This window comes from Heterodontus francisci, chromosome 43 (assembly GCF_036365525.1).
Source record: "Heterodontus francisci isolate sHetFra1 chromosome 43, sHetFra1.hap1, whole genome shotgun sequence".
Taxonomy (NCBI): domain Eukaryota; kingdom Metazoa; phylum Chordata; class Chondrichthyes; order Heterodontiformes; family Heterodontidae; genus Heterodontus; species Heterodontus francisci.
The window spans coordinates 20243724-20264176 of record NC_090413.1 but is presented as its reverse complement, the minus strand read 5'-3'; the positions used below and the strand labels follow the sequence as shown (position 1 = coordinate 20264176).

Sequence of the window (20453 nt, the reverse complement as noted above, 5' to 3'; positions counted from 1 at the left end):
AGCAGACCAGGATATGGGCCCCCCCCCTCACCACATACCATACCCTTCCAATTAATGAGACTGTATTCTAGTGGCTTAGACATGTAGCCCAGAAAACCCCTTAGGTAAAAGACTCCATGTTCTAGGGCTCCCCTCCTCCCAATCCCTTCTTGTTTACATTCAACACACCAAATATTGGTGCCAAACTTTGCCACTTCCAGCCAGAACTGCAGGCCTCTAGAAATGTACAAGCCAAACCTCATGTTCATTTTTTTTTTTTTTAAAAAGACTGGTTTCTGAAACATTACCATCAGTTTGATTTATTTTTATTTCCATCTCAGCCCAGCTGGATTTGACTCGAACACTAATGCAGAGCAATACAATCGATGAGCCAGGATTAAATATATAAATAATCACCTCCAGCATCATCAATATTGACTGGACTCCACTTCTCATTTAATTTGAGAGAGACCCCCATAACTGGTTTGTAACATGGTCCCCTCCCGATTCCCAAGACTGCTTTTGTGCACAAGGAATCTTTACCGCACAAAATTCCAATGGACGAGGCTGGAACAGGACTCTTCACTGCATCGTTCCAGGAAGGGACAGTAGGCACTTGGGAATAAAGGCAAAATAAAAAATGGCCGTGTCTTGAAAGTTGCGTCTTTATAGGCTTATACTTAGGACTTATTTTTAAACCATTTTTCACGCAAGGCTATAATTTTCCCAAAAGATAAAGAAAGGTTGAATAAAAACTGGGAACAAATCAAAATATATCAGATTATGGAAAGCTGAAAGCAAGATATTGGAAACACTCCAGAAAATGTGCTGGGCCACAGTCAAAGAACAAGGGGTGTGGAACTAATCGGACAGCTTTCACAGGCACGATGGGCCGAATGGCCTCCTTCTGTGCTGTACGATTCTGTGATGGAATATACGAGACTACCAGCTGTGTGCTCACCACCTTAACTTCCTGCATGGATGAATGTAGGTTCACAACAACGAAACCCCGTCTTGTGCTGCAATAGGAATGACAGGAATTCTGTGGCACTACAAGACGAAGTCCTATTCTGCTGAATGGACCAGCTGAACTGAAGGCCTACCTGGTACACTCAGCCCCTGTGGGGGTGTTTGATCCACTTCCAGAAGCATCTGTAACAGAAGTAATTAGGTTGGTTCTTCTGACAGCATATTACAAAGTCACACACACTGAAAAGGCAAAGTTAAAATGGTGAGGCTCTAGATTTTGAGAGGATGATATTCCAGTGCATCAGTCTCAATGTTTGAGGCATGGTGCAGGCATCAATATATCTCAAAACACCAGGTCCAGTTACCAATTCATTTCAAAATATGAGCCTCCCTCCACTTTCTCATCCCTTAAAACTCCAGCTGTTCACCCCCTTCAAGGGACCCAAAAATGACTGTTCCTCCACCAGATAGAGTTCCGAAGCAATAATGCTTCATTAAACACTGGAGTGTGGAGTGTTAAAATTACTATAGTAGCAAGAGTGGGCCATTCAGCCCCTCGAGCCTGTTCTTCCATTCAGTTCGATCAAAGTTGATCTGTATTTCAACTCCATTTTCCGGCCTTTGATCTAAATCCTTTGATACCTTAATGAAAACCCTATCATCTTAAACATCTCAATTAGATCACTCATCAACATTCTAAATTCAAGGGAATACAACTCAATTTTGTGCAACCGGTCCTCGTGATTTCACCCTTTAAGCTCCAGTATGCTCAGCTTGGGGAGGGAGTTAACCCAGCAAGAACAGGCACCTTACGGAATGGGTTACCAATGAGGTCAGTGAACAGAGACACCCTGTAATGTGAAGACAGTGGAGCTCAGATCAAGTAGCTGAAGAGGTTTCTTCCTCCAACCCCATTTTGTGACCTAGTGAAAGTGCAAACTCCCAAATACATGGATAGTACACAGAACACTCCCTCAGTCTAACCCCACAGTGAAGATTTCTTAACAACTCTTTGGGAAGATCAAGCAAGGTTTCTGTCAAGCTGGATGATGTTTCACTGTTGGCTAAAAATATATTGGACAGTCATTGTTTTAATTAGGTCATAAACAGTCTATTACTAATTTGGACACAAATTTGCATCATATTCTAGTGAAGGAAAGCTACAGACCATCCCCCATCCTCAAAAAAATCATTGGAGCAAAGTAGTAAAGGTATGTACTATGTGTCACATGGAAGTTTCCCACACATTCTGTAGTTTTTCCTTTTAACCATTCCAATTAGTTACCATGGCAATATTGGCTACGACCTGATGGGCAACGTTAATGGTAATTCCATACCTTCCAGATCTGGAATCTCTCTTGGCCGAACAAATTCTGGCTTCAGGACTTCAAACCACCAGAACAGCTCAGCGACAAACGTCAAAATGTTAATCTGTCAAGGAGAGAGGCAGAAACAGGTAAATCTCAAATAAAAAAAATCCTTCCAATCCCTTTGACCATGGCACCAGACAAAGTGTGGAACAAGAAATGGCCATTTGGCCCATCAAGTCTGCACTTCCTTTACGTCATGTACAATCAACCCGTTTGATAGATGGAAAGTTATGCGTAGATACTCAACTGTCTTAAAGGTCACTGAGCAAAACTCCGGAATACTTATTACTCCCCACAGCTCCATGATTTAAACCCTGGCCTTTTGTTCTCCAGAGACTGACTCCTGACTCATCAGGACAGAAAACATTGTGCCCCATTGAGACCTTGCTGGTCCAAGTTACCACAAGTGCATTGTATCTGGTGCTGGCCATTCCGGCCTGCTAAAGTCTTGGGAGGAACTGCAATAACTAATTAAATTTTTTGGGACTTGTTAGATTTCAGATGAAAAACTTTAAACTGACACCTCACCTGTCTGTTCAAGTCGATGCAAAAGATCCCATGACACAATTTGAAAGTGAGTAGGGAAACTCTCCTGATCAACATTTATCCGCAACCAACACCACCAGAAACAGGTTAACTGGTCATTCATCTCACTCCTGTTTGGCGGACCTGGCTGTGTGTAAATTTAGGGTCTCATTTGCCTACATAATAGTGACTATGCTTCAAGAGTAATTAATTGGCCGCCTTGTTTGGAGCACCCTGAGGTGAAAGGCTCCACATAAATATAGCTGTCTTTTGTTTTGTTGTTAGAGGTGTTGGCTGGAAGTTAAATTGTGCACTCTCTCTCCTCAAAGGGAAGAGGAGCTCATAAAAGGCCAATGGGAGTGTTACCCTCAAGGACAGTAGCAACAGTTTACAGCTGAAAGTTTTCTAATGGGGAAGGTGGAGATGGTTGAAGAAGCCAGTCTTGATATTACAATGAAACAAAAGTTTTGGAAGATTACTTTGGAGTCAGTTTCAAAACTTTGTTCATGGTGTGTCACTAGCAGCGCATGACAAAAATGTTGTGTATTCTTTAAAAATAAATCTAACTTGCAAACTGAAGTGCAAAAAGATAGAAAGAACGTGCACTTATATAGCGCCTTTCAAACTCAAAAGCACTTTACAGCCAATGAAATGCAGTCCTTGTAACGTCAGAAATGCAGCAGCCAATTTGCGCACAGCATGCTCCCACAAGCAGCAATGTGATAATGACCAGTTAATTTAAAAAAAAAAATGATAATCAAAACAGAAGATGCTGGACATACTCAACAGGTCCAACAGCATCCATGGAGACAGAAACAAAGTTAACATTTCAGGTCAAGGGCCTTTTGTCAAAACGTTCTGACAAAGGGTCACTGACTCAAAACATTAACTGTTTTTCTCTCCACAGATGCTGCCGGACCTGCTGAGTATTTCCAGCACTTTCTATTTTGTAATTTGATTTCCAGCATCTGCAGCATTTTGCTTTTGTATCCTTTAGTGATGTAGGTTGAGAGATACATAAATTAGTAAAGTCAAACCAACGTTTGAAATACACCTCACCAATCTTAGCTTATTTTGGACTCACATTGGCCCAACTTCCAGTCAAGCAGAGCAGCACACTAAATTAATTAAGCGCAGATCACATTTAAGTTAAACCTTCAAAACTAAATCTCGAATATTAAAACATGGTTTACATTAAGGAACACCATCTGCTAGAAGATTCGCCTCAGCATTTGGCAATGCAACATGTGCTGGCACTTAACATTCAGCTTATAGTCTGAAGCACAACTGAATATTTACTGGATCATTATTAAAATCATGGTTGCTGGAAAGAATTTCAGTGGTGCAATTAGTTATTTTATAAGTGTTCTCCTGATGTCTCAGCTAGCGGAGATGGGGAGCTGTACATCCCAGGTTTGATCAGCACTCTGTGCCGAGTCAGCTTTTTTAGGACAGGATAATATCATTGGGCTTTGGGAAACTTGTATTTTCCAGGCTTCCTGCTCTGGGTCAACTATCCAGCACCCCCTTATGAGCATTTAGTCAGGACAGGAATGGGCTCGGCTATGGTTCCTTGCCTCCTGCAGCCTGGTTGACTAGCCCGCAGTCACTCGGGTGTCTAGCTTCGTGCTTGAAGAATTGGCACTTTGACATGATGTCCTAGGGCATAGCCTCATGCCCCAGCAAGGAATAAGCTCCTTTAGGAAAAAGGGCAGATCTTTTCACCTGCGGGACTTGGGTCAGGCTGCAGTCAGGTTGAGATGTCTCTCCAGGTGGGGGCTGAGCTAAGCCCCAATTAGACAGCTAACCCATTGCAGCTCAAGGCACTGAGGCCAATTACCATCGCTGAGGGCTTAGTGCATTTAGCCAGCCCATTCTCAGCATCAAGCGAAATAATTGACAGTTGGGGGCCTCAGAATGAGCATCCAACTAGCTGCCTGAATTACGTCGTCCCCAACGCAAAAAAAAAAACTGCATTTCTCAAGCAGACACATGGGCCCCATGAAAACCCTGATGCTACAAGTTTAGGCTATAATCTGTATGTGGCTTCCTGTACAAGCCTATCATTTAAATAATAATGAGGCCCAGCCCCAGAGATCAAAAGCCCTCACCACAGCCTGCTTCACATTATAACAGCTACTCTCCTTCTGATGGCTGCCTGACGTAAAGAAGCCTTTATATTGGCATTGACGGAGGGTTTGCACCACTGGCCCCTGAAGCATGGATCTTGCATTGAAAATAAACAAACAGGAGATGACCATTCAGTTCCTCCAGCCTGTCCTGCCAATTAGATCACAGCCAATCTTTATCTTCACTCCATCTACCTGCCTCGGCTCCAATTTCCTCAATAGCCTGACCAAACAAAAAATCCATCAATCTCAGTTTTGAAGTTTTCAATTGACCACACGACCCTCCCCCCAAACAGCTTTCTGGGGGAAGATAGTTCTAGATATTGTGTGAAGAAACGCTTCCAGACATCATCGCTGAACAGTCTAGCTCTAATTTTAAGGTCATGCTCCCTTGTTCTAACCTCTCCCACTAAAGGAAATAGTTTCTCGCTATCTAGCCTATTGAACCTTTTAATCAACGTACACACCTCCATTAGATCATCCCTTCAAACCTCTACACTCAAAAGGATACAACCCTAATCTGTTGAATTTATCCTTCATTATTTAACCCTTTTATCCCAGGTATCGTTCTGGCGAGTCTGCACCGCCCCCTGGCTGCCAAACAGCAACCCGCGCGTAGATCAGGCAGATTTGCCAAGAGAAGGCCTGGTTTTGAAACTGGACTCAGTGCACAAGACTCGCGGTTTGGGAACTGACCAGGCAAACCCTGAACAAACATAAAAGCAGCGTCAATCTGCTGTCACCATCCCAAACGGCAACTTGCATCTACATAGCACCTTTAAAAGGTAGTAAAGCATTCCAAGCCATTTCACAGTGGCGTAAATCAGACAAAATCTGACACTGAGCTAGAGGAGACATTAGGGCTAAATGCCAGTTCTTCATTTTGTGTCAATAATTGCACTAAAGTTTGCAGCTACGTTGTTTTAGATCAAATGGTTGGTTGTGAGGCAAGAAAGCAGTCATTAAAAGTGACAGTCCACTCATCTATCTAGGCCTTTGCTGTGACATAAGGTAGCATGCAATATAGTTAGCTCATCTTGGTAGGGATGAATGACTGGAGTCAGATTTAGAGGTGTTAATGGGTTGTGGCTAAAGCAGAGTGAAGAGGGATGTTCAAATTACTTCAGTCAACATCAATCTGAAAAATAAACAATCAGGTATTAAACAACACTGGTTCCCCTCAGAAGCAGTTATTTTTCACATCCTCCATTCACCTCATTCGAGCAACATCGGTTATAAGGAGAGGCCTGCATGCGCCCTATGGTAAAGAAAAATGGCCACTGGATATATCCTCAGCCAATAGCGAGCTTCCTGAAATCAGGTGGTCTGGATGGTCTATTGTTTTTGGCAATAGGGAACAACTTTGAGGGGAAATAGTCCTTCCTCCCTCTAAATTCTTGTTTGGGTACAGATTCCTGTAATAGAGACTGCTTTACCAGAATTGTGACTCACAATAGTCCAGGCATCATCAGTTACCTAACATGGCCTGTCTTCAGGACTGAACCCAGCACTCCCATCTCCAGTATCCTGTCACCTACATTATTGACAATCTCCAATGACTCAACGGTGCCAACAGGAAATAAATCACAACTGAAACGAGCCTAACGATTTGAGTAAACAACAAATAACTCACCAGAAGAAAAGGATTGTTTGGATAGTTGGGTAGGAATTGGAATACAGTTGGAGAGGATCAAACATGGTGCAGAACATGGCAGTTAGTTCCCGAACGGCGAGAACCGCACGAATGTTATCCTTGCGTCGTTGGCATGAGGGGGTTACATTGGTTTTCTCTAATTTACCTTTCATGGCAGAGAGAAACGGGAGAAGTTCACCTCAGGAGATGAAATGACGATAGGGTCAACGGATGCATTTGTACTACTACTGCAGCACTGATGCACAGCACAGTACGATGTAGCCTAAACCTGGAGCTAGGGCTTAGCCAGATACTGGAGTTTCAATGGGACTTTATTCAGTGTTGTATGGAAATTGTATGCCACAATGGAACATACAAGTGGTCTGAAAGATCCTGGCTTGATTGACTAAGTTCCCATTCAAATTTTATTAAACGTTCTTAATTGAATGCCAGGGGTCAGAGATACTGAATTTCACACTTCAGTCACAGAACTGACGGAACCAACTTAGCATATCTATAGGAACAGGAGTCCCTGAGAGCACGAGAACAAGAGTGAGCATGGGAAAGAGAGCAGGCGCACAATAGAGAGAGCAAATGGTACTTCAATTCATTACCTTTAGCACTGGAGGGGTGTAGAGCATATCCTCCAGGCCCAGATGGCAGCAGTTACCTAGATACACCTGGGTGAAATCCACAATCAGTTGTAAATTGTAAAGACTGTCAGCTACGGACATGGTCTCCTTCAAACAAACATCTGTGAAGGAAAGGGCAGGGTGGAAGAAAAGTCAGAAACGTAGTCGCTACAATCAAGTTCAAGGAGCACATCTGTAACTTAGCTGCAAGACAAGTGGAAGCTAAGGGGCCCTGAGACACCAAAGCTCAAACAGACAGCCTTAGCTGCTCTCAGTTAATCTACCTGTTGGGACCACCCCAGTTACAAGCCAGAGACAAAGACAATCAGTTTTAGTTTCCAAAAAAAAAAAACTGCTATAGGAGTTGTTCAAGTATTTAAAAACAGAAACAGGCCATTCGGCACAACTGGTGTTTATCCTCCACACGAGCCTCTGCCCACCCTATAAGAATAACCTTCTATTCCTCTATCCCCCATGAGTTTATCTAGCTTCCCCTTAAATGTATCTATACTATTCACCTCAACTACTTCCCTGCGGTAGCGACTTCCACATTCTCACCACTCTCTGGGTAAAGAAGTTTCTCCTGAATTCTCTATTGGGTTCATTCATGAATCTGATGTCACCCACAAGAACAAACATCCTTTCTATCAAACCCTTTCACAATTTTAAAAACTTCCATCCACTCCCCCCCTCAGCTTCCCAGTCTGTTCGGTCTTTCCTGATGGATGTAACCTCTCAGTTCTGGGATCATCCTTGTAAATCCTTTTTTGCACCTTTGCCAGTGTCTCTATAACCTGTTCACAATACAGAGGCCAGAAATGTTTGACTGTGGTTTCTAGGCCCTGATGTCACCTTGGGAGATAAAATGCAAACCCTTAGTGCGTTCATCTGCAATATCAGGACTTATAAAGCAGTACGAAAACAGAATTAAGCATAGCATTATTATTTTACAATGTACTTTAGGACTGATCACTTGTTATTATTCTTCCACAGCAACACTATATAAATATTCATCAACCCATCACCAGTTTAAGTTGGTATGGACTTTATGATTATGTGAATGCAGTGCCTGTGGTACTGGACTGGTAATGAATCTGGGAATCTGTGGGCCAGCACCAGGAAAATAACCAAAGATACCAGAGCACTGATGTCCCTCATGGAGATGAATGTGCCATCTCTACCCAGGCCAGCCTACACGACTCCAGTCCCACACTAGAACATCTGAAGTGGCCCAGCACAAAACTCAAGCTCACGGTGACCCACATACACCTCCTCAGGGCAGCCAAGAACAGACAGTAAGCGGGGGTCTTGCCAGTGTACCAGAGTCACAGTTGCTCCAGTGGGTTTATACTGAAACGTTCAAAAATACGTGCCATATTACACAGAATGTACAACACAAACAGGTTTTCTTGCCCAACTGGTTGATGCTAGCGCTTATGCTGCATACGAGCCCCCTCATCTCACACTATCAGCATACTTTCTATTCCTCCTTCCCTCATGTATTTATCCAGCTTCCCCTCTGTATTGGGAACAGATGATAGAAACACTGGTGAAGGCGCAAAAAAGGATTTACAGGGATGATCCCAGAACTGAGAGGTTACATCCATCAGGAAAGACTTATTCACCTCAACTACTCCTTGCGAAAGCAGGTCCCACATCCTTACCGCTTGTCATTTTATCTCTCCATTCCACTACTATTCTGACCTCTGTCCTCAGGCTCCTATACTATTCTAATGAAGCTCAATGGAAGCTCGAGGAACATGACCTCTGTTTTGATTAGGCACTTTACAGTCTTCTGGATTCAACATCGAGTTCAACAATTTCAGATCATAAACTATTGCTCCCATATTTTCAGACAGCAGCTGTTGGCTAACATTCTGCTATTGTCATTTTCATCTCCTCTAGACCCTTTTTTGCTCTTTATTGTCCTATTACCTACCATCCATTCTTGCTTTGCACCATCCTCTCGGCATTTAATCTGCCCTACCTTCCACTGTGTCACATACTTGCCCCTTTGCTCGTTCCTCCTCACCTCCCCCACCTCTGTACTTGCTTAGATCCTTCTCTAACTTTTTACAGTTCTGCCAAAAGGTCATCGACCTGAAACGTCAACTCTTTCTCTCTCCACAGATGCTATCTGACCTGTTGAGCATTCCCAGCATTTTCCATGTTTATGTGTAACCATTCTTGGAGTAAAGAAATTTCACCTGAAGTCTTTATTGGATTGATTAGTATTTATGGCCCCAAGTTTTGGTCTCCAAGTGAAAACATCTTCTCTACGTTGAATCAAAATCTAAGCGGGAGATGAAGGAAGTGTCTGGTTTAAATCCATTCACGGATTTCCCGTTCATATCTCACCTTGCAAACGCAGTACATCTGGGCAATAGTGGTGGATCAGAGCTGCTACAGCACACCCATTGGCCAGGTCCTTGAGCTGTGTTACCGTGGGGAAGCAGGGAGTCTGTTTGGTCAGCACTTTGTCCTTCCTGTAGCGAATCTGGTTATACAAGGAAAACAAAATCTTAGGTTTGGAAACAGAGCAGCTGAGAGGAGGGGTTGGGGGGTGGGGTCTGAGGGAGAATGCTACAGATAACAAGGATTGAAATAGCCACTAGTATGATTTAACTTCAGAAATAAGCAACACAAAATGACCAAAATAATACACTGATGGTCTGGAGCTAAAGCCAATGGGCAAGTTCCCTTCTGCTATGCTTCATATTTCATTGGACAAATCATGCATACTGTGAATGTATTTACTCACTGGTGGGTGGGTGAAGAAGTGGGGGAAGCTTCACCCTAACAATACTGAAATTCTCTCAATGTAGTCAACGACACTGGGAGCTGATTTGGAACAACGAGGACACCCAATCACCCATATTGCTCAAATGATCAATTATTACAATCAAGTACCTTCCTATTTAAGTAAGCCAGTGTAGAGCTGAACTGAACCATTTAATGTCTGCCAATCCTGATGCAAACTGTGAGCCCATCTCAAATGCCACCAGCTATATAAAATTCAAGCCTTTTGCTGTGGATACCATAATATTAAGCAGCTCACTTCAGAAGTCCCTGGTCTATATAACTGATGGGAACCTCTTTCTTATGCAAGAATACAAAAAAGTGACAACCTGTTCGCGAAAAGAATCCGATAACCAAAAATTCTCTTAATCTGAGTGGGAAATGATCTTCTCAGCGAAGAGTTCTTACCGCAGCCCACGCCTCTGCACAGGTTAGTGGTTTCAGCTGCACTTATTTTGAAACAAGAAAGACTTGCATTTATATAGTGCCTTTCACGACCACCAGGTATCCCAAAGCACTTTACAGCCAATGTTTTACTGTCAGTGACAGTGATTCTCGCCACCTACGCTGTCGTAGCCTTGGAAGGGTCAAAGCTCAAGGTTGAGGGTTAATAAACTGAACAACTCTGAAGCCCAAGCACCAAGTTCCTTTTACTTCAGCAGGTCATATGGTGTGTGGTGTCCAGACAAAAAAAAAAACATGAGAAAGGCAGATCTCCTGATTAGACAGACACATTCACAACATCTTGACCAGCTGCCTGCCAACAGACAAGACTTTGCAAAGCAGCATGCTCAAGAGGTGAGCCCTTTCTTTTCAATTTCAAATTAAAGTCTCTGCACATCCAAATATGAAATGAGAAAGCATACATTTCATACTCTGCTTTACTGCAATGTATAATCCGGTCTAATGCACCTCCTTCAGAAAAATCCTCCAAAATCCTTGATGCGTTTAAGGGGGCAGCTAGATAAACACACATGGGAGAAAGGAATTGAAGGATGTGGATAGGGCGAGATATAGTAGAGTAGGAAGTGGCTCGCATGTACCAGCACAAACCATTGGGCCCAATGGCCCATTTCTGCGCTGTAAAATTCTGTGGGAAAAATGATCGGCTGTAATACTGCACGGGAATTGCAGTCATGCCAAGATGGAGGATTTAAACTCCAAATTAATTCTGGGTCGCTGTAATCTGCGACAGTTACCTTCACAAAAGTACAAAGGGCGCAAGGTTTGAGAGAGCCATCCTGATAGAGGCAGAGACATTACCTCAGGTCTAAGGGAATTGTTCAGAGTTTCTAACCTCAGCTGTCTGGCAATAGGGACAGTACGATTTAACTAATTGTGTGGCTCCCTCAGGATCCAGTTTAAAATCCACTGGAGTTAGGACAAGTACCAGGCCAATGTGAACCTCTTGGCCCCAAGTTGCAAATAATTCTCAAGGCCTTGAAGAGTTTTTAAAAAAGACTTTCTAACCCCACTGGAATAGTACGACTTGCATTTATATAGCGCCTTTAAGGCAGTTCTTCTCAGGAGCCAAACATTTGATACCGAGTCACATAAGGGGATATTGGGACAGGGCCAAAAGCTTGGTCAAAGAGGTAGGTTTTAAAGATCATTTTAGGAGAGCGAGCGCGGGAGAGCGAGCGCGGGAGAGCGAGCGCGGGAGAGCGAGCGCGGGAGAGCGAGCGCGGGAGAGCGAGCGCGGGAGAGCGAGCGCGGGAGAGCGAGCGCGGGAGAGCGAGCGCGGGAGAGCGAGCGCGGGAGAGCGAGCGCGGGAGAGCGAGCGCGGGAGAGCGAGCGCGGGAGAGCGAGCGCGGGAGAGACAGGGAGGCTTATCGAGGGAATTCCAGAGCTTATGGCCCAGAGACCACCACAGGTGAAGCGATTAAACTCAGGGATACACAAGAGGCCAGAATTGGAGGAGCGCAGAGATCTCAGTGGGATTATGGCTGGTGGAGGTTACAGAGATTAGGGAGGGGCGATGCCTTGGAGGGATCTGAAAAACAGGAATGAGAATTTTAAAAATCACAGCATTTTGTGATTTAAACTCACTGCGCCCTCTGTGTGAAACAAGTGCCCGTCCCATTGAACCTTTGATATCCCTACTTTGGGTGATCACAAAAAAAAAAATCATAGCTGTAGTTCAAGGCTTGGACCACTGGGCCATCTACATCTAATAATTCTGCCACTTCGTTCTCGAAATAAGACACCTGCATCTTACATATTCGTAAAAAAATCCTAGGGGAAATGCTTTTTGGACAGTCTCAAGCCAATATCTATTATTAGGAGCATGCTCTCTAAGACAGGCTTTAATAATGTTATCCTTGGTCAATGGAAATATCAAGAGATGTGTAGCAAGGTTATCAAATTAGCATTGGGGGGGGGGAAAAAAAAAGCAGAAAACGGAGCGTTGCAATCTGCTGGCAGGCATGGGTGGTGCTGAGGGACAATGGTGTAATTCCTTTAAATAGAAGCTGTTCTTCCAACTCTGAAGTGGACCTCACTGCAAGATCATAGAACACCAGCCAAGTTTAACATAGTTATTATTTGACTCCCATCGCCAAGGATCCTCCATTGTGTTAGAATTTCACTCACAAGGGAACCAGCAGTCAAAGATAATTGTCATGAAGACCCCACCTGCCAAGAATGAGGCATATTAGTTTCATCATTTGAAACATTAATTTTAAACTGTTACTGGACTGAAGAGATGAATTGTTTAAAGAGATCAGCAGTGGCTGGAAAAATTTGCATACTACAACAGTTGCCTGGAGAGACAATAGAACTGCTCCCTGATCCAATTAACGCAAAAGGATTTTGATCACCAGTCATTGAGTGTGGAACAAGCCAGCATTCTATTCCCCACTCTCTCCACTAACTTCGGGTGTCCGCTAAGATTAAAGGAATCCACAAAAACACAGGAGGGTTTGTTTAAAAATTAGTCACATGACTAACCTACTGGCCCAGCTTTGGTTTTGAACTGCTCATAGAACAGTTTGGGTCAGACTGCAATTGAACTTGAAGAAAGAGCCTCTCTACTGCCTGGCTCTCTCACAAATTTCCAGATCCACTGAAGTCATTAAAACCTCGAGAGAGAGAGAAGACTCCTACAACGAAACAAGTTTGAAAGCGTCCACTGGGCCCCAATGAAACAGCATAATTTACCTGCAACCAAAGACTCTACATCGAACTCAAAGGACAGTAAATATACCCCAGCTATTGCTTCAAACATTTCCCCTTTATTCTTTCTACTTTTCTGTCTCTATCCGCGTGTGTTTATCACATATGCATGCTAACGTGGTTGCATTGCGTATTCCTTTTAACCGAATTAGAGTTTGAAGGTTAATAAACTTAACTTTCTTTGTTAAATCTAAGAAAACCTGTCTGGTTGATTTCTTTGCCTTACAATTGGGGAGCAGTGAACAAGGATTCGCTGAAGGGGAGCTAAAAACATGGCGTTTTTAAAAAAATTAAACCCCGTTATGGTCAAACCAGGCAAAGGCTGAGAGGGAACCCCAGACCTCTCTCACCTGGTCATAACATAATGCTCAACATTGAAGGAAAAGTTTTTAAAATTCCAGTGGTCAAGTAACAGGCAGTTTCTGGAGAACCTTTTAGGTTCGGAAAGGTGGGGGTGTATCAGGCATCCATTCATATTAAACCCTAAAAATACTTCATTAATGTGCAAGGAGGAAAACATGGCTATGGGGAAAGAGCAGGGGAATGGGATAAACTGGATAACACTCAAAGCTAGCACAAGCATGATGGGCCAAATGGCCACCTACTGTGCTGCATTTTTTGTTTATTCATTGATGGGATGTGGTCATCACTAGCTATGCCAGCATTTATTGCCCATCCTAATTGCCCTCAAGAAGGTGGTGGTGAGCTGCCTTCCTGAACGGCTGCAGTCCTCGGGATGCAGGTACACCCACAGTGCTGTTAGGAGTTCCAGGATTTTGACTCTCTGACAGTGAAAGAACAGTGATATAGTTCCAAGTCAGGGTGGTGTGCGGCTTGGGGGGTAAATTGCAGGTGGTGGTGTTCCCATGCAACTGCTGCCCTTGTCCTTTTCGGCAGCAGAGGTCGCAAGTTTGGAAGGTGCTGTCTAAGGAGCCTTGGCGTGTTGCTGCAGTGCATCTTGTAGATGGTACACACTGGTGCCACTGTGTCAGTGGTGGAGGGAATGAATGTTGAAGGTGGTGGATGGGGTGTCAATCAAGCGGGCTGCTTTGTCCTGGATGGTGTTGACCTTCTTGAATGTTGTTGGAGCTGCACCCATCCACACAATTGGAGAGTATTCCATCACACTCCTGACTTGCGCCTTGTAAATGGTGGACAGGCATTGCGGAGTCAGGTGAGTTACTCGCTGCAGAATTCCCAGCCTCTGATCTGCTCTTGTAGCCACAGCATTTATATGGCTGGTCCAGTTCAGTTTGTGGTCAATGGTGACCCCCAGAATGTTGATCGTGGGGGATTCAGCGATGGTAATGCCATTGAACGTCAAGGGGAGACGATTAGATTCTCTCTTGTTTGTTGGAGATGGTCATTGCCTGGCAAATGTGTAGCGCGATTGTTACTTGCTACTCATCAGCCCAAGCCTGGATGTTGTCCAGGTCTTGCTGCATATAGACACGGACTGTTTCAGTATCATTCTATGAAGACAGGGATTGGGTTTAATTATCCTTGAAGAGCCAGTCTCACCTGTAGGCCCCTTTAAAAATAATAAACCCATCAACAAGTAATGAAAGTGGGCTCAAACGTACATTTACAGTTTAGTTACTTCACGTTTTTTTTTAAAACATTAAGCGAGACGACCAACTTTGCTGACAGCAGCCATAAGACTGTGAAAGGACCTAGAAAATAAAATGATAGTATATGTCGAAGGGATGAATCTTAAATATTATTGAGCTAAAGCCGGGCACTGGGACAAGGGGCACCCAATTCAAACTGGCGAAAGATAAATTTAAGGCTGCGTTCAGTGTGACCAACACCTGCATTAGATTAGTGGCTGGGGTGAGCGTAAACGCTAATTAACCAAGACCATCGGATGCTGTCACGATGGGGTCTGATACCTGCCATTTCTTTCGCATGACGGAGCAGGGATGGGCCAAGTAGCTTTCATCTGGAAAATGATCTTTTCAAAGGGTAGTCAGACCAAGTATGGGAACTGAATCTAAATGATTCAACTCCCTCAAACCATCAGGCTCAACAGTACCTTTAAACTCAATGATTTTCTTAAAACAATTTTCTTTTCAAAACGCACGAGCTATGCAAAAGAGAGGCATGACCATATCAATTATTTCGAACCAATTAAAAAAGTCCAAAGAAATTTTCTAAACGAAAATCAGCAATCCACTTTAACTGAACAGGTTTACATGGAGGAAGCAAACATTTGAGTCCAAAATATCACTGCACTGAAAACAGGGAGAGAGATTGCTCCGCTAACTTCAATACCAGTTGGTTGGCTGTTTCAAACCTTGCACAGGTCAACATTTTATACATATTAATTCATTAATACGCAAAAGTCGTTTTTTTCTTAAGATTTAAAATTTCAAACAATACCACCGCAAAACAGAAGTCACGGCATTCCAAATACATTAAAAAAGAACTCTCATTCTATCTCCTGAACTGAATGATGCATGCACCAGGATGGAAAAAAAATAAAAAGACACTCATGGTCATTCAGCAAGCCTGAGAAATACTACACAGTGCACGGAAACATAAAATCAAGAAAAAGATTCTTAACGAGAAGTGAAAACGGAAAAAGATGTCATTCTATTTGTGACCGTATTATTCCTTTTTAATATAGTTACAAGACCCTAACCTGATGTTATGAATTTATAATCTGGTTTGGAAGATTATGTTAATTGCTGAAACTTTTGCTTTGTGCCACATTACTTAATTTAATCATATTTGTAAGTGTCTAAATAAATGGTCGCCTTTATTGATATCAGCTACCAGGTCAAATGTATTTGGAGTCTCTTGTGCCTCCCAGTTTGTCATGTCTATTTAAGTGAGGCGGGGAAAGTAAAACCCTCTTACACTGCTCATATCAACATTTTACCATTCTAGTATCCGCTAGAATCGTGCACTCCCAGGGTTGGTAGAACATGGACAAAAGAGAGAAAGAACTTGCATTTATATAGCACCTTTTACAACCTCTGGGCGTCCTAAAGTGCTTTACAGCACATTAAGTACTTTTGGAAGTGTAGTCACTGTTGTAGGAAACATGGCAGCCAATTTGCTCACAGCAAGCTCCCACAAACAGCAATGTGATAACGACCAGATAATTTGTTTTAGTGATGTTGGTTGAGGGATAAATATTGACCAGGACACCGGGGAGAACTCCCCCTGCTCTTCTTCAAAATAGCGTCATGGGATATTTTACATCCACCTAAGTGGGGTGGGGGGGGGGGGGGGGGCGTGGGGAGAAAGAGCAGGGCAGACTGATCCTTGATTTAAATGTCTCAAGGGAAAGACAGGACCTCAAGCATGGCAGCACACCCTGCACTGTGAGAATCAATCTAGATTTTGAGCTCAAGTCTTTGGAGTGGGGTATTAACCTACAAAGACTCAGTGAAACGCCTCCTGTTCTGCAACCAATAGCCTCTGTGCGGAAGTGTCCAGGATTTTCAGTTTTTGGGTCACCGGTTGCACCACTGAGGTTAAGGAGCAACATATGAAGTCCTCATAACTTTCATGGATCTCAAGTTGCCGATATCAGTAGATCCGGAGGTTCCAATTTAGGATTTATGCAGTGAGGCAACAGCACCAAGAATAGCCTAGTCTAAACCTATCAAACATAACAAACCAGCAACAACAAAAAAAACAACTAAATATCAACAGGCTTTGAGAGACCTATTACCAGGGGGTAGGGGGTTATCGTTTGCCATACTGCATTCAATCAATATTTGAGTTTTCTGTGCATTATTGCTGATGATAATGAACGAGCAGTTTTGTGCCATGGTCTAACGCCCACTCAGAATGGATTTCAGGCTGGACAATTTAATTTGGACTTACAATGCACAACAAATCGCTGAGGGAGGAGACTTTCAAACATTAGTCCAGCTCCAGAGAAGAAAGTGTGCATTCTAATCCATTACACCATCAAGACATGTTAAGTATCACTTCAGACATTTTCAAATTTAAAAAAAAAATTTATTCATTCATGGGATGTGGGCATCGCTGGCCAGGCCAGCATTTATTACCCATTCCTAATTGCCCTAACTGAGTGGCTTGCTAGGCCATTTCACAGGGCATGCAAGAGTCAACCACATGGCTGTGGGTCTGGAGTCACATGTAGGCCAGACCAGGTAAGGACAGCAGATTTCCTTCTCTAAAGGACATAAATTTGACAATTTTAGACATATAATTTAAATTTGAAAATTTCAAGAACTCCTAGCCAGCTCACAATAAATTCCGCACTAAGAGCCTCAGGGGGCAAAAGCAGGGGCCAATATGGATTCTTAATGCAAATTTTCAATGCTTCCAAGAGTTAATTCGCTGGATTAATTTGAACCAATGTAACCAGACCCATGAAGCCAGATCTCCCAAGTCAGGCTGTAGCACACTTTCATCCTTCGTCCCAGCCGACCATTTCTGGGCTGTCCTCACCCATCTCAGAACCAAGGCTTGGGAGTGGGTTGCCCCAGGCTTCAATAGCCATCACTGAGGGAGGGACACCAGGGGGTAAATATAAAGAATTTGCCCTCACATGTGGTAAGAAATTGGAAAAATGCAACTGCACCCTTGCTAATGGACCCAAATCAATTCACCTGCACCCCATCAACACCCCCCCCCCCCCCACCCCCAACATGTCGCAATTTGATAATTCTTTGGGGGAAAACAGGGGTCATTTACTCAGATTTTTCCCCTCACCGAGATTAAACGGATGGGGTAATATGTAGAATGTGCATGAGTGCATGCAAGGATCGAATTTGATGGCTTAAATGGGTCTTTCTTCATCTTCTTCCATATGCTGCCCTCTTAACAAGACTCTCAAGGTGGGAGGAAGGATCAAAGGAACAACGGGTTCAGTCACCCTTCCTTCGGAAAATATACAACGTAGGGGAGGAAGAAGAACCCTGATCGATAAACTAAGAAATGTTTTTCAGAAACAGATGATCTGGTGAACTACTCCTGGTGACTGCCCTTGAGTATTATGATGGAGAATATTAATGGCCACTGCTGGAGCAGGTCTGCACATATTGAGATGTAACAATCGGCAAGCCTGTTTGGCCTAATTTTTATTTTTAGCATCAATGAAGTTGTCTGGTTGTAATACTAAACAGGATGAGACAAAAAAGATTCATCAAAATCAGCCTTGAAGTAATGCAAACGATTGAACACAATGTCTTTCCGAATGCACGATACTCAAATTACTCTTTCAAGTGTTGACTGCCCCCACCCCTGGGGATTGAGAAAGTTGGGGAGTTTCTTTCGGGAAGAAAGCGGGGAAGGGTGGATAGCCAGCTTTTTGCCAAGCACATTCACAGCAAGGAAATGGAGGGCAAAGAAAAAAATTTGAGTGATTATTTGAAACTCAGATTTCAGACTGAAGCTCTGGTTGGTTTAATAAGGTTTTGCAAACCTGATGGCACTATTCCGAGAGGAGCAGGGCGTTTCTCCAGTGACCTGGACTACATGTGTCCCATATTGAATTGGTCATCCCATGACTGCTTGTGCAACATTACAGGTGTCACATATGCTTACATAACAAGTTGCTACACTTCAGAGCAAATCACTGTGCGGTGTTGGTATCTTAAGACACTGTACAAATGCAAGCTTTATTTATTACTCCTTCACATTTTAACACTTTTTCCAAAGAGAAAATCAAAACGACAGCTTAGAGTTGGGCAGAGCTGCCTCTGGAGACTGAACTGGCTCAGTCGGGTGCCAACAATTCCTCGGAAGAACATCCTTGATAGATCAAGTTTCGTAGATGGGGGCTTAGTGGGACCCAACTTTGCTGGCAGATTAGACTATAAACAAAATCACCATCATCCCACTAAAAAGATTCATTTGTTCAGTGATTAAGATACTGGTCAGGGAATGCCCTGAACAGATCGCAGTAGAGGTAGCGGTGGGCATCTTTTCAATCATATAATTTTTGAAGGGCTCTTAAGCATTCCGGTCTCCAGCAACATACTTTTTCCACAGTGTGACAGTTAACTTCTCAAAAAAAAAGTGCCCTTGTTTGAAAGCTCAGGGTGGACAAACACATTTAGCACATCGAAAAGCACAAAAGTTCAACATAGCAGTTTCTCAATTGCAAGCCAGTTATTTTTTTGATGGTTAAATTTGCAACCGGCTCATTTAATGGCAGCAGCACAGAAGACAGAATCTCTAGCAATGTCTTGAAGGATTATGAAGCCAACTTGGGCCTGTTGTTTAAAAAGGAATAACATGGTCTTCGTCATACCTGCCCTTCAACACATTCACCACCCACCAAAAATTAAAGACAAATTGATTGAACTAATGAGATACGTTACCATAGGAGGCTTATTCTCAGACTCCTTCAAACAAAAAGCGATGGCATGCTAAATGCAATGGCAAAAAAGGAAGAAGCATAAATGCAGTGTACTAGACTCAGCCACTTAGAAAAAAAGAGCACGCTGAGATTGGTCAAGTGGTCAGCATGCAGCCTATGTTTGGCTAAAAAGGGTGGGTCAGCGAGTAAACAGATTGGTGTCTCTTAGTTCAGTCCATTGGCCGCGTTGATATTGGTGGGTCTCTCAAGGATTTGCTAGATTAATTTTTACTCACTCCTCCCTCCCCCCACCCCCAAACCCCCTTTCCCCAAATTATACAGAATCCAATTAATCATTTTGAAGATTCTCTTCCCCACCACTCTCCCATTTAACATGGCTCCAGTGCTAGTGTACTGGGATATGGCTGAGACTAGCAAGGCAGTGGTCTAGGTGCTCTGAGGGCATGAAAAGTCAACCGCAGAGATTGGCACTGGAATCACATCTAGGCCAGACATCTAACTCTCCCCAACAAACCTGATATTTTTTCTCAATGCCAAACTGGATATTTTTGCAAAAGCAGCTCAAAGGATTGAATACCAAAAAGATCTGATTTACCTGCCACAGTGGGATTTGAACTCCTAACCTTTGGGTTGCTATCCCAGTACCATATCCACCAGACCACTCTATTCAGTTCCAATTCTCTTGGTCTTACTGCCTACAAAGCCCATTTTGAAGAATTGGCTCCATCTTGCTTTCAGAACAGTGACACCTTGGAGGGGGTTGTAATGCTGGACCAGGGTCTGGTGAGAGAATTGTGTCGGGTTTTTCTGGGAGACTTTTTCTTCTCTAGATTACAAACGGTGAAGTGATCTGAAGAGAAAACCCATCTCATGAACTGTTTGTTTTCCCTCAAAAATACACTTTATTCATAAACCAAATTCATTGACCACTCA

At 43.3% G+C, this 20453-nt stretch overlaps 1 protein-coding gene across 2 annotated transcripts in view; it reads right to left on the bottom strand.

Annotated features, from left to right (window-relative positions):
* Window positions 1–20453, bottom strand: part of camsap3 (calmodulin regulated spectrin-associated protein family, member 3) — a 178010-nt gene that overhangs the window by 31844 nt on the left and 125713 nt on the right. For both annotated transcript variants that reach the window (XM_068021113.1, XM_068021114.1), the window contains exons 5-8: window positions 9596–9734; window positions 7220–7359; window positions 2286–2379; window positions 1083–1131 (exon numbers count right to left, since the gene is read on the bottom strand). In XM_068021113.1, the coding sequence (XP_067877214.1) occupies window positions 1083–1131; window positions 2286–2379; window positions 7220–7359; window positions 9596–9734 (422 nt within the window). The remainder of the gene's footprint in view (window positions 1–1082; window positions 1132–2285; window positions 2380–7219; window positions 7360–9595; window positions 9735–20453) is intronic.